Source organism: Sciurus vulgaris (assembly GCF_902686455.1).
Source record: "Sciurus vulgaris genome assembly, chromosome: 10".
NCBI lineage: Eukaryota > Metazoa > Chordata > Mammalia > Rodentia > Sciuridae > Sciurus > Sciurus vulgaris.
Genome location: NC_136470.1, coordinates 143,296,843 through 143,319,881, shown reverse-complemented (window position 1 = coordinate 143,319,881; position 23,039 = coordinate 143,296,843). Strand labels below are relative to the sequence as shown.

Below are 23,039 nucleotides of genomic sequence, written 5' to 3'. Positions count from 1 at the left end.
CACACGCAGTCAGTCCTGCGACGCCAGCTTGAGCTGTGCTGCTCCCCAGATTGCCATGCTTGGTGAGAGGCAACAAGCGACTTAGTGTTTCTCCTCCTGTCAGCACCAGACTTGAAGCTGCTGCTTTCCTGTTTCCAAGTAGTCTGATCCTGATAGGAAAGTCTACCACTAGTGCAGATTTTAAGTTTTTTTTTTTTTTTTTTTTTTTAATGTTTTTTAATACTATAGTGTTATGTATGAATTTGAATCAACAGTTAAGGTGACGCCTTGGGACTTTACTTGCTGAACTTCAGTATCCATAAGGGTTCTGTGTTGTGATCAAAGTGAAAGGAAAACGCTACATAAAAATACCAAACTTCAGCAACTGTTAACTCAAATCATATACCTCTTAATAAAGAGCATCTTATGCTAACTAGTCCTGCAAAACTATGTACAGAGATTGTTCAAGTACTGAATTTGAAAATAAGTACTTATGTTTAACAGAACTAATGTACTAAACATTGTATTATGAAAAGGTAGATTATATTATACATCACTGTAACTACTGTAGAAAATATAGACTTCTGTATGATTAAAATGCTAAGAATTTTTATATGGCCTTGAGAGGAATCTGAATGTTAATAAACGTTTTCCACTTTAAGAATCAGTAGATGTTTGTTCTGCTGTGCTGTTACCTACCACGTTAGCCTTATCTATATATCCAGCATTATAAAGGGATGATGAATGAGATCAGGTAAACACACACCACTTAAGAATTTTGCACAGTGTGATGCTCACAGCATTTAGGTTTAATCCACAAAAATATTAAAACTGCAGCCAAAAGTAAACAGCATATGTTATGGTACTGTTATAAACTATGTGCACTTTTGCAATAGATACATTTACTGACATGGGAAACTGCATAACATGATGTTTTGGAATAATAAATACTAGGTGTATGAACCTTTTGTTAAAAAATAATGCATTTTTAAATAAAGTTAACACTAGGGGGAAATTTCACTTTCTCAATTATTTCTGTTTAAAAAGAATTTCAGCAAAAATCATAACACCCAAGTGTCTCCTTTGGAAAATAAAAGGTTGAATTCAATATGTACTGTCTGGATACTACCTCGTCTTTGTTTTCTCTTTAAAAAAAAAATCTGAGAAGCAGGACATCCTAGCACAGGTTGGAATGTGACATAACTATATGACCCTGGTCTTTTTAAACCTGTTCTATAGTGTGTAACTGTATTTTAGATATGGTATTCTTTTAGTCATTAATCCAAAATTCAGATCAAGGACATGGTTCCTTGAAATTTTTCTGGATCAAAAATAATTTTGAAATTTCAAAATTGTTAGCTTTAGTTGTAAAAAAATGTGTGCAGTGTCTTAACAGCACTGGCTAGGACTGTTACTTATTCTCTTAATAACCACTTGGAATCTATAATTTCAGTGTAAGGGTTAAGCTTTTTGAATAGGAGACCAAATAAAATTTAATTTTTTTCTGATTATAAGAGTAATGTTATTAAAACAGTGGAATCAAAATAGTCACCTGGAGACTCAGTCCAGGCAGAAACATGTCTAGACCTACCCCTTCAAGGTGCTGTGTGCAGTATGCTGTCCATTGCCCTGTGCCCTGCCCTAGCATCCACTGGCAACCGTGCCCTTGGTCGCTCTTTAGTGACCATTCTGTCCTGGGGACACACAATCCTCTGTTGAGCCCAGCCCCTTTGGTTCTGCAGGGCCGCTTGTCCTGAGCAGTGCTGTGTGGGGCCGCGGCACGCATGTACCCTACGCGTCCTCACGGTGCACTCAGGACGAAGGATGGAGCAAAGAGAGCGTATTTCCAGGTGTTGTTCTGTGAAGCTGCAGGCCACGTACTCCTCTAAACCTCAAATTTCCACGTCCAGTCGCCGCTTGTTCATCTGCCCCACCATCTTCTGTCCTTAACAGGACAATAAGCTGACTGGGTGTTTAATGTCTTAGAACAGTTAGGGTATGTTCAACCACCAAAGTAGCCGCAAGTCCTGACACTCCTATGTAGAGCCAGACTCAGAGCGAAAGCCTGATGTGTGTGTACAGTCTCTATTTTAAATACGGAAGAGATACTCCTACTCCCACACACTCTATCCCTCAAGGACAGCATGCAGAGGAGACCGAAGATCAGTCAGCCACACCTGGCGACTGATTCCTGGGCGCAGGGACCTCCCATGGTGGAACCCAGAGTCCAGAGCTGATGCAAACTAGCTGCCCAGTTTCATCAGATCCTCTAACTTTTGAGCACCTACTGCTGTAAATTTCATGGTGGTGATGATTTATCTAAAAAGTGCAAAATTTACATCTCTACTAAGCTTTGATACATATTAGGGCATTTACAAACCCCAGGATTCAAGTATTTTGCCATGGTCGACATGTTACTCTAAAAGCCAGAAAATGCAAAAGCATCCCAAATCTCTTAAATGCTGCCAAAGGAATGTCTTCTGCTCATAGGTGGGACAGTCCCAGCTGGCCGATTTTCAGCCTGCCAGCACATGTCACGTGAAGTCACATGACATTTCAACACAGAATCCACAGTGATGCAGACCCTGTTTGGTACTGAAGCCTCTTACTACTTATTAGATTTCACCTCTAGAGACCAACAGAGGAAAATACTTTGTAGCAGATAAGTCAGTTTTCCTCACATAGCCTGAAGACATGAGCCCCAAATGACTAAGAACCATTTTTTAAGAGATCAAACTTATTAAAAAGAAATGGCTAGGTACTTAATTTTATGTTTGCAGCAAACTCTGGCTTATCTCTATATTCCCATCTTGTCAAAAATCAACTGCAACAGTAAACCGACAACTTACAGAAACAACAGGAGTCTACAATATTTGGTTGGAATAAATTTATTTCATCTGTCTGTAAACAAGGTGTTTAATAGTTATGGCATTTTTTTAAATGCATATTAAATCAGATGAGTTAGACTGTATCCCAGATGTAACAAAGTGCAGGGAAAGAAATGGACAAATCAGCAACAAGATTTGTTTTAAATCTGTACATTATCCACAAGGCCCAAACAATAGAAGCAAATACTAGAATGTCCCTAAAGTAGTGCCATTCGAAAGAAACCCTTAATAGGTCAGTTAAAATCCATCTCACAATAGCAACAGTTCATTTTAACAATAGTATGGCACAGAATACATATGAAAAAATTCATCACAAGACAGCCAAGTCCACAATAATGCAACTTCATATAAAAACTCAAGCTGCAAATAAAAATTGGTCCTATGAAGAACAAACTGGACACACTCCAGATGGTCATGTTGGGATACCTAACGTCCATAATGGCAGCCTTTCACAATTATACTAAAACGAGTGGAGCTGGTGTGCAAAGAAAGAGACAGGACGACAACGTGAGCTATTGCGGTGGCGGAATGTCCCTGGGGATGCATCCATGTGATCACTGGGAGTCGTGGGCGTGCCGTTTGCTTGCCTGCAGTTGCACTGTGCACGTCCTGCAGACCCTGCAGAGCCGTCTACTCAAGTGCAACCACAAGACTAAAAGCAAACTACTGCAGCTCTCAACAGCTCGTCAACAGCGGGGATATTAATTGGTTAAATAAACCAGGCACTGCATAAAAGAGGATGGAAGCAAACCAAATCCCTTATGTGCAAAGGGAGGGGACGAGAAAAGAGGATGAAGGAGAGATGCATGCACTTTCTCCTCCCAACCATGCGCTACAGAAGGAAGACTGAGCGAGCCACAGAAGGCTCGAAGTGCTGAGACGACATCGATCAAATTAGAGATTGTACAACCGGCACCTTGCTTAATATTAACTTATTTTAGTAATCAATACTCCATTAATTAATTGCTAAGACAAAGTGATGCCCAACTTGGCATGCCCCTCCCCCCCAATTTCAAGGTATCATGCAAATCATTATTGTGCTGCAATTATGTTGCCAGTAGGGGCTGGTTACATACAGTGGTTAACAGACAAATGATCACTGGGCAAACAGGAATAATGACATTAGTAAAGAAAAACTAGCTACCACATGTCTAGTCTGGTAGCAGATGACCATAACTGGGGTGGTGGTGAAGACAGTTGCTAGGTAGATGGGGAGAGGCTGCTTACACATCAGACCTCCTCAGGTACAAAGCGAGCTCATAGGCTTTCTTGTTAAGTGTGCCTCCGTGGACACCTTCCTTTCCCATGACTATAACCAATGCTGGAGTACACAAGGAAACAAAACAGAAGTGAACAGCATTACTTAAGAGGGGAGGGCAGAAAGAAAGACCTTTCCCCACCAACAGAGGGATACAAAGGAGACACAGGTTCATACCCCATCACCCTGCATTGCTAATAAAATTTCCAGAATTAAGACTTAAGCTTACAGCTAGGAAAGTTTAAGAGCAATTTCCCCTAGTACGTAACAGTCTGCCTAGCAGCTAGAACCCAGAGTCTCTCAAGTATTTTGCCATTGAGTATGCCTTCTTATTCAATCCGCCTCCATGGACCCCTTCTTTTCCCATTACAAAGACCAAGACTGAAAGAGAAAGAAGAAAAGTGTTTCAAAAGAAGTGTTAATCAAGAGAGTCACACAGCAGACAGGTCCCTGATTAATAGTCAACATTAAGTTAGTTTTCCATGAGCTGTCAAGCACTGAAGGCAACTAGGTCTCCAGAATGGGGAGCTTCCAAACCAGTAGCACGCCAAGAACAGCACGCGGCGACCGCGGCCTGCAGTGCAGCAGAGTTCTGCGGTCAGCCTGACACTGGTAAGAAGAAAGGGATAATCTGTCTTCCATTTGAGTGCAAAGATTCTGGGGATATGACAAACGAGTATTATTTGCCCCAAAAATACAAACTTAAAAAAACTTAGGTAATTTATTCACAAATTCTCGTCATATTCAAGGTCTCCTACGTAGAAAGGACTGAGTCTTAAAGTGACACTGTAAATATGAATAAATGTGTCTATCACTTCCAGAGGAAAATGAAAAACAAATTTTAAGCAGTTTTGTAGTGCCACTCAGAAGAGGCCAAATTGCAAATGTTTAAGTTTCATGCTCACTCATGTCCTCACCCTGCTAGTCTTATTTTTAATTGAGTCTAAGATCCTGAAATAGACTTATTTCCAACACCAGGTTCGGTGATGCCAAAGACCTGTCCGCAAATACATCCTGCACAGGTGTTCGCTGGAGTTTGCATTAACTGCCACTAGGTGTCAGTACTGTTCTGTGGTATGAGAATCTCTGGCTTCCTATCATGTGGCTGCCGCTTTTTCTTTTAGTGTCTGTATCTGAGAGTAGCGAACGGTTAGAGATGTCTACTATTTCAAAGTCATGTAATTCTCCTATAAATAAATACTCAAACATCAACTCAACCAAAATAAGGGAAGGCTTCAGGAGAACCACAGGCAACGGGCAGGACCTGGGCATCACACTACAACGCAGCTCCGCGTGCCTTCCTGTGGCAGAATGTTCTCACAGTGAAGTCCTGTCTACCAAATGAGGCTACAGAAGTCTGTTTATTTAAAAAATATTTGCACAGGTTAATACATCTAAATGTCCTTGCAAATTAATTAACGGGCACAATAAACATCAATTTCAAAAACTTTTGAAAAAGTAAGGCTTTTTTTTTAGTGCGATGTCTGGAGACACCAGAATTTTTGGACAAGTATTTGTAAAGTAAATGTAGTTTCCTATTTTTCAAATCTAAATCTCAGACACACTTAAGTCTTTGGATATATATTAATAAATGGACATTTTATTCCAAAAACCTAATTATTTCTCACTTCCTGAGCAACATTGTTCCTAATGAAAAAACAAAAAATGAACTAGTGTCAATTATGCTGCTTTATGATGAGCAAGCAAAAAATGACAAATGACTCAGAGGTAAAGATTCACAAGAGACTAAAATAAGCAAACCATCTGAACTGCGTAACAGTCTTATGCAGCACAGGACTGTCATCTGACATGTCAAGCAGCTGGAGACAACTTCTCATTCCTAGTTCATGAAGAGCTGACACCAAGGCTGCCTTTCAGAAGGAAGGCAGGGTGACCGCGGCTCTGCTGTGACCTGGGCAGACCTACAGCCGGGCTTCCCTTCAGTGCTGGGCAGTCCAAGAAACCACCTTAATAGCCATTATGGACTAACTCATTCAAAATGCTAAAGAAACAGCTTATGAAGTCGTAACATAGCATGCAATTCTTAACCAAACAATACCACGCTCACCTCTACCAGCCCTGCCCACGGCGACATTGTAAGTTGGCTCTCCACCTTGACTCTTTGTCCGGATGTCCATCGTGCAGTCGCCGTCCACGTACAGACTATCTCTGATCACTGAACACTTCTTTGCGCCAAGAGTCAGACCGTTGGTAAAGAAGCCTTCCCGATCTTTTCCTACGATCATATCTATTTCTACTGGCTGTCCCCGCAAAAGAGAAAAAGAAAAAGGAGAAACATTAAGTCGTGGTGGATTCTTTTCAGGGCTTGGTGGAAGAGGAAAGAGTTTACACTGCCACTACAGAACAGCCACATTTCACCAATGTAAAAATCAAGATTCTGCCTCACATGTTACATTTTATATTGGTTAACTTAGATTTGTGGTTCAGTATGGTCTGCTAACTAAAAATCCATCTATGCAAAAAATCTTTTCTAAATAATTGGTAGCCGACACTAAACAAACTGCAATCTTAAGAGTCATTTAAAAACTATCAAGTCAGGTGGTGCCTGAAAGTGCTTATGTAATAATGGTAAAGATTCTGCTACAAACTCTTTGAACAACAGCCTGTCTGTCACATTCGGTCACATTAGTCCATCGTGGTGCATCAAACGTGAAGCTCTTGGCAATCTCCTGAAATAAAAACCCTGAGCGTAGCAGGTCCGTTCACTGCCCCACGCGGAAGAGCTTCACCTATGCCTGCTGGGGAGAACTTCCATCCCTAGACCTCGGCACGGTCCCAGATTCATATTTCCCTCCTATTTTTCTAGCCACTACTCCTTTCTCTCTCCAACTTCCGTTCCCCTCCCATCTCGGCAATCGGTTTTCTTTCTGAGCCAACGCGAAGAGGATGCTGTCCAGACACCGCAGTAGGCCATGGCAGATGGGGGAGGCTGGGGAGAAACTGAGGCGGCCACCGGGCCGAGAGCAGAAGACTGCACACAGCATTCCATGAATGAGCAGGAAGGCGTCGCCCGTCAGAACTGCAGAGTCATGGCAGGCCAGCCATTTCCAAGCACGCCCGCAGTCTTCCTCGCCAGACCGCGGGAACTCGCACACAAAGACAAGCGGACTGCAGGAGAAAAGTTGGTCGCCAGATGCCGATTCCCCGTGGGAATCGCGTCCGGTGCGGGCCCAGGAGGCCCCCAACGCGCCGGGCGGAGGGCCAGCCCTCCGGGTCCGCGGCACGCTGAGCGGGAGAATAATGAGCCCGGAGAGGGCAGGGCCTCCCGGCGCCGGGCGGCCGCGGGGGCGCGGGGCTGGAGCGACGGGCAGGATGCGGCTTCAGGCCTCCGCAGAGGCGGGCAGAACAAAAGCGGTGCTGCAGGCACAGTCCCCAGACCAGAGGCCCGAGCCCAGCGCTCCCGTCGCAGGAGGGCAGGCGACGCGGAGCGCGGGCCGCACCGCCGCGGGAGGCCGGGAGCCGCGGCGCCCGCCCCGCCCCCGCCCGGGTGCCGAAGCCCCCGCCGCCCCTCTGCGGGCCGCGTTGCGTAACGGGCCGGCGGTGCCCGATGGCTCTCCACCGGCGAAGGGAATCAATGGCAGTTCGCCATCTTGGAGAATTAGACACCCACAGCCCGAGCCGGAGTCGAGATTCACGAATCCGCCTACGTGGTCGGCGCACCGAGCCCGCGAGCCGAGGCCCGGGCACCGGCCGCCCACGCACGGCGGCTTCCGAGCCGCGGGGCCGGGTCGCCGCCTCCCACCGCCCGGCCCGCGCCCGGCAGGGGCGACCCAGGGACCCCGGCCCGGCCCGCGCGCCGGCCAGACCCCGCGGCGCCTCCAACCCGCGCGCGCAAGGCCGGCCTCCCGGCTGCCCCGGACGCGGGCCCGGCCGGGGACAGCGCCCGCGCCCCCGCCCAGCCCGGCCCGGCCCGGCCCGCCGGGCGCCCCTCCCCCACCCGGCGCGGGGCGCGGGGTCCGGGGCCAGCGCAGCCCGGGCGAGGGGCGGACCGGCGCCGGGGCTCGGGGCGCGCCGCCCGCACACCTGCGCCGGCCTGGCGCCCGGGCTCACCGTGATGCTCTGGAAGACGCCCCCGGCCGTGGCCGCCCAGACGTATTTGGCGTCGCAGTAGCCGACAATGGCGGCCTCCTGGCAGCAGCCATCGCACATCAGGTTGTCCACGTAGCTCTGCCAACCGGCCATCTTCAGCCTTCGCACTGCAGCGGGGACGGCGAGCAGCAGCAGGCGCAGCGGCGGCGGCGGCGGGCGGGAGGCGGGGCGGGGGCGGGGAGGAGGCGGCTCTGCGCAGGACCGACCGCCCCCCTCCCCGGCTGCGGCGGGAGGACGCGGCGCGGCGGCGAGGACCCGCCGCCCGCCCGCCGGCCGGCTGCCCAACGGCGAGAGCTGGCGCGGCGGCGCTGCGGCGGCTCCGGCGGGCCGGTCTCCGCCGGGGACGTGCGCGCGCGCGCGCGATCCTTCCGCGGCCCCGACGCGGGTCGGGGGGCGCGGGCGCGGGCCGGCGCGGAGGGATACGCGGGACAGTCGCGCGCCACGTGCGGCGGGGTCGCGGGCTGGCCGAGCCCCGGGCGCGCGCGCGGGCGGGGAGGCTGCCCCGGTGGCGCCCGGGACGGAGCGCGGCGCGGCGGTGCGCTGGCCCGCGGCGCGGCCCTGGGCGCGGAGCCCTGCGCCCGGCGTCGGGTTGCAGAGTTGCCCGGTGACGCGATGCGCAGCGCTCTTTGTGGTGGGAGCGCCGGCGGGGGTCGTGCGCCGCCCCGAGGCCCGGTGCCCTGGGGACGCCCGCCCCTGCGCCCACCGGCCCCGCGGCCACGAGCGGCGCCCAGGAACCCGCCAAGCGTCGCGGGGCTCGCACTGTGGCCTCTTGGGTGCCAGGGGCCTCGCGCGGCGCGGAGTCTGTGCCCCAGGAGCCCATTCCATGTTGCCGAGCGCAGGGCGGCGAAGGTGTCGGCTGTGGGTTACCGGACAAGCTGCTGCTGGGCGACGACGTGAAGAGCACAAAGCCCGCAGTCTAGGGAAGGTCCCCCGCCAGCGCGCCGTCCTCGCGGTGATGGAAGGGGAAGCAGTGGGGCACCCAGAGCTGTGCCCACAAGTGGTTAGGGCCCCGCACGCCTCGCCTGCGCGGTGGCTTAGAGCGCTGGGACCAGACACGAGTTAAGTGCCCCACCACGATGACTTCAGTTTCAACCGACACGATCCACTAATTAAGGGAAGGAAGAAGGAGCCAAAAGTTGGAAAGTTGATTCTCGACTTTAAAGTTATCGCGTAGGGCCACATTTGTAGAATTACAGGGATGTAGTCCTAGAAAGGAAAGAACGGTGCTAAACCACCTAGTGGGTTCTGAGGTTTCAGATTTTTTCTGCGTCCTTTGAAATGTTCTACCGCAGGGAGGAGAGTAAGTGCGTAGGAGCAACTCCAGGTTAGGCACCTATTGGACTGAGACAACGCACTTGCTGGTATTCTGACGTTACAGAAGACCCGTCTGGTGTGAAGGGTGACTCGGAAGTGTCTCTTCGCTGGTGTGCTCGCACCTGATTCAGTAACACTCGTGTTTACTGCTTTGCCTTTGTGATGTTGGCTGATGGCTTTCTCATTTCTTAGCCTGAAAGTTCATGATGGCCTCAGAGTGCTAATAACATGGATCTGCTCATCAAGCTGCATCTTTAGGATTTGTGCTCTTCATTTATGTATGTTATAATCCAATAAATGTAAAGAGGAAACAAAAAAATATGATAGAAAAGAACTGATGAGGCCTTAAGGAAGTTTGTCAAAATTTTTTATTCATTAATTAGAAGTTTAGAGTTATTTCTAGAGTTTATTATCATATTATAGCATAGTTGGAAATAACTGTATTCCATACCAGTATTATTGGCTTTAAATAGTAAAAGGATTAATGGATTTTGGAAAATTCATATCTTGAAAGATCCTAAAACAGGTCTATTGAGTGAAGCATCCTTAAGAATTTAGAATCCCTATCATTTTCTTATATGTTTAAGATATAGCAATGCTTTTGAATTAGTTTTCCTTTTCCTATATCATGTTATTTTTCCAGAATAACATACAGTAAAAATTGAGTAACTGTAGAAATATATATTCTGTGTAACAGATTCGCTGGATTTCACTGTTCAGGTTTTTAGGTTACTATTCAGGGAGAGTCCATTTACTGTCTGTGATTGCAGTACTGTGGTAAACGCCTTCTGGACTTGTATTCTTTAGAACCAGCTTCCTAGCATGCTGCCTTATTTTCCATGTGTATACAATGATCTGTTCCTATCCTGTTTACCTGTTGCTTATCATACAGGATTCAAAAGGCGTCAGTAGTGGTAGAATGCCGACTTACAGGAGGGAGCCACCCTCCCTCCAGAGGAGTACTGATATGGGAAAGAAAACGCAATCACCAATCTGTATCTTTCCCTACTTTTTTTCTGGGTAACTGATCCCTAGAGAAATGATAGCAGTGTCTGGATAGAACTCTAGAATAGCTGTGGTGCTGCTCTTGGTGCAAATATCCAGAGTGATGTGGCCATGAACAATTGGGATCATGTTAAGTTTGGAGTAGGCTATTATGCTTTCTGTCCAAAATTCTTTTATTCTCATTGGATAAAACAATCTGTGTGGCAAACTCCATCTTGAATGCGTAAGTCAAGTAGTGGCTGAGCCGTTTAAGCCAATAAATAAATCATTTGACATTTTAGCAAAACACCAACCAGAAGTTGTGGTTAATAAGTACTCAACATGATCAGCATTGGAATATAACTAAAGCTATACAGAATTAAGTCCCAATTATAAAACCAGAACTAAGTAAACTCACAGTTACCTAAAATTTTCACCTCCACTCTTCATTTTTGGAAAAGTATATTTATCATAAAAGTACTATCACAACAATCAAGAACATTTAGGAATGGTGTGCTGTGTCTTGTGCATGTGATCTCACCCACCCAGGAGACTGAGGCAAGAGGACCCTGGGCAACAGCATGAGACCCTTTCGAAGGAGGAAGGAAGGAGGGGAGGCAGGAGGCAGAAGAGAAAGAAAAATTAGGATGCAGAGAGAAATCACCCTTAATCCCATAAGCTAATATAAATGCCATCTTTTGTATGTTTTCACTCATTGTTTTTATTTGTCATTTTTACCATAAAGAACAAGGAGTACCCATAATTCTGGGTTTTTTCATTTTACCCTGATATCTATGAATTTTCACTTTTTATATTTTGAGACTCATTAGAAAAACATGTTCAGTTGCTGTATTTCCCTTCTGATGAATTTAACTTTGATCACTAAGAACTTGCCCTCTTTAAGAACAGTATTCCTTTTTTTACTTTAAAATCTGTATTGTCGAATATTAAGGTAACTGTTCTCCTCTCTATTTACTTGTATTTACTGTATGTAGCTTTTCTCTCTCTCTACTTCTTTTCAACCAATTCCTGTCCTTACCATTTAGATACGTCTCTTTTAAACTTCACATAGCTGCATTTTGGCATTTTATGTAGTGTGGCAGGGTATCCTTGAACTGACATGTCTATTTGAATTATAAACATTGTAATCATTGACATGTTTGGACTTGTGTGAACAAATTTTCTTTTTTAAAATTTTTATTTTGTACTAATTAGTTGTGCATGACAGTAGAATGCATGTACACATTTTGATAGATCATACATATAGCATAATCTCATTTTTCTGGTTGTAAATGTTGCAGGATCACATGGATCATGCAGTCATACATGTACATGAGGTAATAACGTCTGATTCACTCCACTATCCTTCCTACTCCATACCCCTCCCCCCTCCCCTCCACCTAGAGTGACTCTATTCTTCTCTAGCCCCCCCCCCCCCCCGCCCGCCTTACTGTGAATTAGCTTCTACATATCAGAGAAAACATATAGCCTTTGGTTTTTGGGATTTGGCTTATTTCACTTAGCATGATATTCTGTAACTCCATCCATTTACCAGCAAATGCCTTAATTTCATTCTTTAAAGCTGAGTAATATTCCAGTGTGTGTGTGTGTGTGTGTGTGTGCGCCACATTTTCTTTATCCATTCATCTGTTGAGGGGCATCTAGTTTGGCTGTTGTGAATTGAGTTGCTATAAATGTTGATGTGGCTGTGTCACTTTAGTATGTTAATTTTAATGAACAAATATTATTAGTCCCATTTTTCTTAAGCTTTTTTCCTTCCTCTTATATTAAAAAAAAGTGTAGGGGGTGTCTTATTCTTCCAGATTTTTAAAAAAGTTCTTTAGAATCTATATACTGGATTTTGATTCTTTTAGTGTCACCATTAAAAGTATGTCTTGCATATTGAATATAACAAAGCTGTAATTAAGGAATATTTCCAGACCATCCAAGGACCTTAGAAAGCACTAAATGCGGTCGCCTCTCTGCAGACTTTCTGATACAGCTGTTTGTTGATATATATTTATCTACGTCTTTGCAAAATTTACTTCCCATTCCTTCTCGTATCTCAGACCATCATTCATGATCATTTCCCTTCTTCCTAAACTGCATCCCTTAGAAATTACTTTAATGGATGTCTTGGTGGTAAAATGTCTTCTTATCACTTTCATTCCTGAAAAATAGATTGAAGCTACAACGAAGGCTGATGCTCCTCAGGGGCTGCTCTTCTGTGTCGTTCTGTTTTCCTGGCCCTGTCTGACCTTGACGGATGGTCTTTTTCCTCTGGTTACTTTTTGTCTTCGCCCTTCCACACTCACTCTGCCTGGGTCCCTCCCGTTCTGCGTGGGAAGACGATCTCTGCCTGCACCACCCCAGAAGTTCTCAGTCACTCCATTCACTTACTTTCCCGGTCCTTCGGCTGTTTCTGCACTGCCTCTCTCTGGCTCTCCCAGCTGCTTCCTGCTTCCTTCCCGTTTTCTCACCCTCCCGTCTGCTGCTCAACTGTTCCACCTGTTGCTGATTGAGATTCTAGTTCTGCAAGTCCACCTTTCGTTTTGGAAGCTCTGTGTTCCTGTTCCGTCTCTGTCACTGCTGCCGTCTCTCTAAACATCTGCTGCCTAGCAAATGCATACTTTGTATCTATCTGGCAGTTCCAATATCTGAGTGACCTGTGTGTTGCTCTTACTCTTTTTCAGCCATGGTCACTTGCTCCTTAGAGGCTTGGTGATCTTAGATTGCGAATTTGTATTTCCTTGATCTTAAGCGTGGAAGTTCCAGGGTCTGATGGAGGACAAGTTGCGTCTCTTTCTGCTCTGTGCCCATGGGGCTGGCCTCCTGAGTCTGCTCTAACCCTTGCTGTGCTGCCCGCCAAGCACAGCTGTGCCTGTTCCGCCCTGGCACGAGCTGCTGTGGGCATCCGCACTCCTTCCAGCCCTGCTGTTCCTGCTCGTGTGCAGACTACAGTCTGGTTTCTACTCAAGACCCGTTTCTCTGTCGGTGGGAGGAGGGCGTTTCGAAGGTCTTTCTCGTTCCTGCCCGAGGCTCCGGCGGCTTCACCTCATCGCTAGTGCTTATCTGTGTTCCTTGGCTTTCCATTGCTGAGACCAGAGCCCAACAGGAACCCCTTAGAGGAGGAAAAGTTTACCTGGGCTCAAGACTTCAGAGGCCTCAGTCCATGGTTGGCCAACTCTGTTGCTCTGGGCCTGAGGTGAGGCAGAACATCACGGAGGAAGGGCATGGCGGGGAAGCAGAGCGAGAGCCAGTCTCCAGGGACCAGGCATGAACCACAAAGGCACACCGTGACCTGCCTCCTCCAGACACACCTGCCCACCGACAGCGGTTCCCACCAGCAGAGCAGCCATTTCCGATCATTGATCCAGATCATTGAACCAAGTGGATTGATCCACTGATGAGGTCACGGCACTTAGGACCTGATTGTGTGACCTCTGAACGTTCCTGCATTGTCTCACACGTGAGCTTTCAGGGGACACCTCGTATCCAAACCACAACAATGTCATGTCTCTTTTAATTCTGAACATTTACCTGGGTGTAGGGCAGTGTTTCATTTGGCTTTGATTCACAAATTCCCAGGGACAAAGGAAACATCTATGTCGTGTTCGTTCCTCTTAGACACATTTTTTGTGACGTGCTTGTAGGAATCTTTCCCCATTTGTCATTTCTAGGGCTGCAGCAGTCCACTGAGTGGATATGTTGTAAATCGCCCTGACTGAAATGTCAGGTGAGTCAAGGAATCACCAAAAGAAAACTCAGCTATGACCCATTAGACGTTTTTCTTACAGTAAGATTTAAAATGTAAAAGGTGGCACTTAATCATTCAGACGTGGCGGACGTTGCTGTTTGCGTACCCAGCATGCACGCTTCTTCCTTCCAGCAGTCGTGAGTTGTGGGGTGATAGCACATCTGCTCCAGGACTCTTCTGCAAATGCCCTTCCAAGTGCTCATCCTCAGTGGCTGGCGAGCCAGACAGAAGTTTCTCGCTGGAACGATTTTCCCCTAACATCTGGATAGACAGATGTGAAGGAGGGTTTGGGTCCTACGCCTTCTTGTCCTGACCTGCCCTCCCCGTGTCCAGGCCTGCGGCAGCACTGTGCAAGGACAGCAGTTTGTCACTGTCTGAGTGTTGTGGGGCAGGGGGGCAGAGGGACATTAGCTCCAGGGGCTCTGCTGGCCTCACACAGCCTCCCAGACTGCACTGGACAGGTCAAGCCCACGCTCAGTTAGGCCACCGTGGTCAGCCTGCACGCGCTGCCAGACCCTGCCCTGACCAGAGCACCCACTGCCTACCCAGCTCAGGCCCCTGAGCATTCTGCAGTATCTAGCACTGCTTTTCTGAGATGAGTTAAGCACTTGAGGAAATCCTTTTTATTTATTGTGTTGCTATTGTAATTGACCAAATTGTCCACATCAGAGAAAATTGCTCTTATCAATCTTGTGGCAGTAATACATTAAATAGTGCCCCAGAGGTGTCAAGGGGTTCTGTACTTTTTAAAATGTCACACTGACTGACAGAGAATCCCCTAAGAAGTCTGATTCCTTTTCTCTGATTTACCACATGCAGAAAGGGGATTCTGGGGCCGCATGGAGCATGTCGATTCAAGAAAGCCACACTTGGATTTGAGCGATGTCTGTGGAATGCTCGGGGAAGGGCAGAAGGCCTGTACAGAGACAGTCTGCCTGTTATCTGATGTCTAAGAGAAACGCAGGCCCTCCCTGGAACCCCCAGAGAGAAAGAGTGCATCTCATTTTTCTTCATCTCAGTCCAGGAAGACAAGCAATAAAATTTAATTAAGTGGCTATTTCCCTTAAAGTGTATTAAAATAAAGCTTTTAAAATATTTGCTTTTCTCCAAAATGCTCAGCTATCACTTCTGGGGAAAATTGTCTCTGAATTCACAATCGTAGGGATGAGCAGAGAGCCCAGAGTGCAGGTCGACTGGCTGGCGAGTTGTGCTCAGAAGCCACTGAGTGGCTGCAGAGTGCAGGTGTTCCCAAGCGTCCTTTGATATTTGAAGAAGGTCAACGCCACCTCCCGCTGCAGAGCCCCCATTCTTATTGAAAAGCATCAGTGCTTCTTTGTGAATAGTGGATATTCCTAATAATATCAGAGTTTCCAGATCACATAGCAAGGTTGGGCTCTTGCTACTCTTGTACACGTTGGTGTGCACTGAGGATAACAAGATCTGTCCCTCTGATTTACGGTCTAGGCAGGGAGATGATGCACACGAAGTTCTCAAGCAGCACGGCCTGGCTGTGGGCTCTGATCTAATTGCATTAGGATGGAGCCTAATGGCGTAGCCATCAGGTCAAAACACTGGATGGTGAGCTCTCAGCTAATGGAGGCCGGAGGCATAACACAGCGAAGAAAGGATGCTTATAGAAAAGATTGACTTTAAGCCTTAAGAAACGAAGGGACTGAAGTTTGATTCTCAAAATCATGAAGAGAACTTAAACTACAGATTCACTCTTCCAAACAAAAAACAGCCCATAGAATAGGGAATATCTTCCCAAAACAGTTCCGACAAAGTATTCATTCAGAATGCAAGCATAAATACACTTCATTAAGAAGTGGGTTCTGTGACCGAGTGGGCACGCTCGAGCAGACTTCTGTAGAGAGGTCACCAGGCCAGTAAAGGAACAGACAAGCAGACCAAGAGGCACCAGGCACCATCTTGTACCCCTTGGGAGGACTAAGGGACAATAAAAAGTGTTATTGATGATGTGGGAAAATTGGAATCCTTGCTTTCCAATAGGATGGCTCCTGAAAAAATTAAAAATAGATTTACCGTATCATTTATAAATTCCTCTTCTGGGCATACATTAGAAAGAACCAAAGGCATGTTCAAGCAGCATTAGCCACAGTAACTAAATGGTGGGCGTACCCAGGTGCCCGGGCCGTAGCACGTTCCTGTACCGGAAGGTTGCTAGTCTTAGGAAGCAGCTCTGACCCATGCAGAGACCTGGGTGACGCGTGCAGAGTTCGTGCTGAGTGGAGCACGCCAGTCACAGAAGGACAGAAACTTGGGGATTCCACCTGCATCAGAGAGACAAAGGGGCACCCTGGCTCCAGGACTGGAACTGGGGAAGTGAGGTACTGCTCAACGCACAGAGTTCCATTTGGAAAGAGGAAGAGTGGCTATAGGGTGGTGGAGGAGTGCAAGAACGTGACCACCACCCTGAGCTGTTCACCCGAAAATAACGAGGATAGTAAATTTCATGTGTATTTCACCACAATTAAAATTTTAAGCCACAATGAGGTGTCAGACATCAGAATGGCAAAAGCTAAAAATAAAGGAAATACTGCTCTTAGGAGTGTAAAATAACATAATCAGAAAAAAATAAAATGGTCTGATCATCATGGAATGCCGTTAGCAGCACCTCCTAAAACTTCTCTGTATGCAGGCCTAAGGATCCCACAATTCCACCCTTAGGTGTACGTCCAAGTAAGAATCGTGCCTTCCCCCAAAGACCTCAGGAATGTTCCCAGCCCAATTCACAGTGGCCCCAACCGGAAACTGTCCAGATGCCCATCAGCAGCGGAACGGATGAATGAGTCGCGCTGTGTCCCCTCAGTGGGATCTTGGCCAGCAAGGAGGATGCACACAGCAGTGGCTATTTCCAATGGTAGACAGCCCTCACCGTGTTTAAGCCAAAAGGGTCAGGTAAAGTGTACCTTTTGGATGGATCACTTGAAGCGGGTCCTGGGGTGCTGCTGTTAGTCCAGTCTTGATCCAGGTGCTGGCTACATGAATTTCTGTGGAAAGTCATCAAGTTCCAGACTCACATTTGGGGTGCTTTTCTGAATTTTGTTATATGTCAAAAGAAAAACAAAATTTAAGACACAGCATTTGTGTGTGAGAGAAGGCACTGACAAACTCATTCCAAAACTTGTACAGACACGCAAAGGACCAAAAATAACAAGGACGATCTAGGAGAACCACAAACTGGAGCATGCGTTCGTCTCGAGCACAGGGCACAATATCGACATAAAGATGGACATACAGGCCAGTGGGGAAGGATAGATGCTGTAGACTCCGGTGTAGGGATGGCCAGGAACGTCTTCAGCGTAGACATCCAGGAGGTTAAGTGGGGCTGGGGTGGGGGAGAAAGTTTTTTTTTTTAATTGCTGGGGCAATTGGACATCTATGCAAAAAATGAACCTCTACCCTTACATCTCTCTCTGAAAAAGTTGTCTCAAAAGGGGTCCTATTCCTGTATGAATGAGGCAAAGAATTTTTTTTTCTTAGTACCAAGAATTAAGCCCAGGGGCACTGGTTACAATCCAGAATGGAGCACTGCTCTTAGGAGTATAAAATAGTATGATCATAAAAAATAAAACGGTATTTTATTTTGTGAGCCACATCCACAGCCCTTTTTTTGTATTTTATTTAGAGACAGGGTCTCACTGAGTTGCCTGGGGCCTTGATAAGTTGCTGAGGCTGGCTTTGAACTCGGTCTTCCTGCCTCAACCGCTTGAGTTGCTGGGTTTACAGGCCTGCACCAATGCACCCAGGGGAAAATAATTCCTAAATAGTACCCAACAATTATGAACCAATAAGGAAGAAACTGATTTTAAAAATTGGACCTTACTAAATTTTAAAAATTTCTGTTCTTTGTAATTGAAACCCTCATACATTTGAAATGGAAATGTAAAATAGTACAATCTTTTTGGAAACAACTTGGAAGTTTCTTAAAAATTTAAACATATATCTAGCATATGACCCAGGCAGTGTCCTAGGTATCTACCTAGGGGACAAAATCATATCTCTACTCAAAGTTGGAAAAAAAATTGTTCTTGGAGTTTTATTTGTAACAGCAAAAAATGGGCAAGATTATGGAATGTGCATCAGCAGATACGGAATATCCACCTAATGTAATGTACAGCATTCAGCAATAACAGGAGGCACATTTTGATACATTTGACAACAATGCATCTCAAAATCATTAGGATACGTGAAAGAAGCCAGACCCACCCTAAGTCCCCATCCAAGGAGGAGGAGTAAGTGTCTACCAGCAGAGCCGGGGCTGCGGCCTAGTGAGCACCACCCCACGCCAGGCCGCGTGGAGACCCTGTGGGTCGAGGTGAGGGGTGCGCAGTCTCCAGGCCGCCTGACCTCAGTGCTGGCCGTGGGCGCACGCACGACACTTCTCCTACTTCTCGTACCGAAAGACTTTGAGAAGGGTGTCTGCGGCAGCAGGATTCCTAACAGCTGGCCCGTGTCACAGCAGATCCACACGTAGACTGGGTCACATCCACACAAAGGGGCGGCTGTCCCGGGAGCTTGCGGAGAGACTCTCACAAAGAGCGTCCAAAGAAAACAGGGCTTGGCCAGCCCAGCAGGAGGATGGCAGGTTTGGGGAGGAGGCACTGGCGCTCAGGACAGGATGCAGGGTGCGAGGAAGGCTTGGGAAAGCTGGCCTCCTTCCGCCTGATCTGCTGAGCGGTCACTCAAATTCAGCACGTTTACGGTAAGTGCACCCGTCAGAATGTGTGTTTCACTGAAAACAAAGTTTAGTTAAGCAAAACAAAACAGTGCTTTAGCATTTAGCATTTAGTTAGATGCTTTTGGATGAAAACCCCTTCCATACTATCTGCTAGATATTTTCTAATCTCACTGCAACACGGATAAATGATCACACTTAGCTGAAATGGTTATTTTGAGGGTGAAACTAAATGAGATAGCACATATGATACTAAGTAAGACACAGCGTCTGGCTACGTAAATGGAGAAGCAAAGGCTCTCTTCGACATCCTGGGGACCAGCAGGAGGGCCTCCCCCAACTCTGGGCACCCCGGCAGCCAGGCCCAGCTCGGCCTGGTCTCACAGAGCCTGGCCTGACTCTGTCTGCGGGCGGCTTCTCCAGAGGTGTTCAAAGAAGCCAGGAGAAACAGAGATGCCACCATGTCCTTTCTGGCCATCTGCTCAACACAAAATACCCTGTGCACGTGTGGTGGAGACTGCCGATGTGCAACAGGAGGTTTAGGGGAAGAGCAAGCCCCTGATGGGGTTCACCCAAGTGTGGAAGGGCTGCATGGTCAACCAGCAGTGGGGGGTCGTCAGTGCATTCCGAGGGGTCAGTCTCAGCACCTATGAGGGGCTGTGGAACACAGGGACTCCCCCCGTATGAGAGCCAGGAAGGACACGCACAGGTAGGACACGGAGAGGAGTCAGTAAGCTCGCATAGGGAACTTTGTTAAATGGATTCAGCTGCTCTGGTAACAAAGTGAGTAGGTACATGTGTCAACCTACTTCACTACAGTAACCACTCGACAAGCTCCCTGTATCCCATAGCATGTCCTGAACCTCAGACAGATACACCAAGACCTGTTTTTAGAAATGTCACAAGTCCATGCTGATAATAAGTAAACAACTGAATAAGTATAATTGGAAAATAAATAGAGACAATATGGGAAAGACACAAGATCTTCCATACGGAAGAATCTGTAGTGTGTGTGTGTGTGTGTGTGTACAGACACATGTGTTCGTCCCTGGGCCAGAACAGCCTGTCCATGCAGGGCTGTGAGTACTGCAGGTGACCCATCAGGACTTAAAAACCACCATTTCTGGAGACAGACACTAAGGTCTGGAAGCAAGAAAGAATTTAGAGAAAGGAATGAATTTAAACAGTCTAATGATCCTAGCAACAAGTAGAACAGGAAAAGGGCTCCCTGCTGAGCTCTTGGCCTGGGTTTGAGGTTCTGAGAAGAAAAAACTAGATTTTGCACCTCAACTAAAAATGGTTGTAAATCCAGGACCTGGTGAATTTGGGTCTGGTGAGAATTATTACCTAGAGGCTATCAAACTAATATTACTGAAACATTAGGAAGAAATAAAAATAAGTTCATTCATACTCCTTAGGAACATATAAACAACTTTAATGATCAAAATAAATTTGATATATGGTATTGGACATTTAGAATGCTTTAAGGTTAAATGGTATAATCAGGTTTATAAAATCACTTTAGAATCATTTTTTGTCTGCTATTTAAGGTGTCAAACAATTTAGAAGGTTCAGTCATACTAAGTTTACAATTTAAATTGAAGGAATTTAATAAAATTTTATATCAAGGTCTAAACATTCGACCCACGGGTGTTGAAGTCCGTATCCTGCGGGTGCTCCTGCCGGGCAGATGCCCTCCAGATATCCAAGGTGAACCTGGGCGGCAGCCTCACCTTGGGGAGAGGGCTGCGCCCCACAGTGTCTCGCGCCCTGGGAGTGTTTCTGCCCTGGTCTGTGGGGACTGCCTGGCGAGCAGCTGGCAGGACCTGAGGCCTGCACAGCAGGGGCGTGCTTTCTCCAGGTCTGGAGCTGCAGGCCTGGGTGATTTCTTCTGAGGCTGCTCTGCTGGGCTCGTAGCTGGCCAGGTCTCTGTTTGCACATGGTTTTCCTCGGGCCCTGCTGTGTCCTGTCTCCTCTTCCTTTTTAAAGACATTTTAAATTTTTTAACTCGTATGTAAGAACATGAAGATGGTACCTATCGATGGTGTACGGTGCGCTGTTCCGACACTGACCTGAGGTTTACTCCGGGTAAGCTTATCGACCTCTTCACGCTTCTCATTTCCTCTTGGTGGAGCCGTTCTGAGTCCTTTCTTCAGCTTTCTGGAGTGTGCAGCAGCAGCCAGAGCGTGTGCTCCTGTCTGACAGGCTTAGAGTGCGTCCATCTCTTCCCGTAAGAACGCTGGTCCTGTCAGGGTCCATCACGAGTCCATTGTCCTGCCTGTCTCTCAGGACACAGACTGAGTTACATGTAAATCTGTCCTATAAGAATTTTCAGGGCACAAGAACTGGAGACTCATTCTCAAGGGGCACAATAATCCAAACTTGGAAAGGAGCGGAGGCGGAACGTTGGGAAGAGGGAGGAGGAATGACTGGGCTGAGGAACCAGGGGTTGTGGCACAGAGACCCCCGCACTGGTCGCTGGGGGATCTGAACCATTCCAGCGCCCCAGTCATCCCCAGAGTGTCTGGGCACAAGATGCGGCCCTGGGGGCCCCCAAGCTCCCGGTGCTTCTAGCCGAGCAGTGAGATGGAGACTGAAGACTGGACAGGGAGGCCTTGAACGTAGTGTCTTGCAGAAGGAAAACGACCATAGACGAACTTTTTGACCCTTCGCTATGCAAAGAACGGGGATTAGAGGCCCCCACGCCCACCAGCTCCAGGACAGGTGTCTTGGTCATCGCACTTGGGGCCAGAGGAGCCTCTGCAGGCAGCGCTGGTGGTGAGGGCCCCGCCCTGAGACTCTAGGTCTGATCCTCCCGTCTCCCTTCTCTCTTCCCAGGCACTTGACCCTGATCTTAGCTCCAGCTGCTTCCGTGACCATATCCAGTCCCCACCCTCTGTCTCCAAGAAGGAGGCAGTGAGAGGGTCAGTTGCAAGTATTTTCAGATACACGTCTTCCCAGGTACGCGGGGCGTGTTTGAGACAAGTTAGGGGGTGCATTCTTCTTCCCAGTCCTTCAGGGACCTGACCACACGGCAGTACTGTATGTGGAACAGCACAACACTGCTGGGCACAGGGCACACACCTCTAGTCCCAGCAACTCAGGAGACTGGACAGGAGGATCCAAGTTCAAGACCAGCCTCAGCAACTTAGCGAGACCCTGACGCAAAATAAAAAACAGGAAATGGCTAGGAAAGTAGCTCAGTGGTAAAGCACCCCTGGGTTCTGTCCCCAGCACCAGACCAAACCACACCCAAGAGCAGCACAGTGCTGCCACGGGCTCCCTGTCCTGTGCAAATATTAGTCTTTAACTAGAAATGACCCAAAGCAGATGTTTCACATCTAGAATGTTTTCTCACAGACAGTTTCAATAGAAATATTTTAGCTCTCCAGATACATCCAAATAAAATATTTGGTTTTGAAACATTCTATTTTGAAAGTCAGTGAACTGTGGCTTCATTATAACAGAAGATGCATGAATCAGAGACCTTTTTCAATTTTTATTTCTGGTCACAGGCAAGCCATTGTGAGCCACGAGGAGTGATGAAAGTCTGAACCCTCGGGATTCAGAAGTGAATTTTTCGAAGCGTGCATTCCTCCCACCGGGAGACAAGCGCCAGTGAGGTTTGCTGTGAGGCCCGTCCGCGGTTCCTCTCACTCATACGTCACAGAACCAGAAGTGACCTTCGATTAGAAAACCTTGTCCCTGGGATATAGTAAAAATCACGCATGGACCACATTCAGTCACGTTTTCAGAAAAACATATATCGCTCTAAAAAGATCTGATTTGACCCAGATGGCAATATTATTAATTGACATATTCAAAACAAACTGCAGGATAAAAAAAACATTAAAGTGAGAGCATTCTGCAACGAAGCTTCTCAAACTTTGTGTGGGACTTATTAGTTCCCATTCTGGTGGTGCCCACAGTCTGCCTTTCTAACAGGCTCCCAGCAGACGCTGCTGCTGCCCGTCTGCAGGCAAGTCCTGGAAAGCAGGGCTGTGGGACGTTCTCTCGCCTGGGTGGCACTTCAAGCTCACCTCTCTGGCT

The 23,039-nt window shown here is 47.3% G+C and overlaps 1 protein-coding gene across 1 annotated transcript; it reads right to left on the bottom strand.

Moving 5' to 3' along the window:
* Positions 1-123: 123 nt before the first annotated feature.
* PFN2 (profilin 2) lies at positions 124-8,572 on the bottom strand. Its single transcript, XM_079156060.1, has 3 exons — positions 8,197-8,572; positions 6,194-6,386; positions 124-4,506 (listed from the first exon to the last, which is right to left on the bottom strand). Exons 1-3 carry the CDS (start codon positions 8,326-8,328, stop codon positions 4,409-4,411), a joined length of 423 nt encoding a protein of 140 aa, XP_079012186.1. The 5' UTR covers positions 8,329-8,572; the 3' UTR covers positions 124-4,408.
* Positions 8,573-23,039: the final 14,467 nt, after the last annotated feature.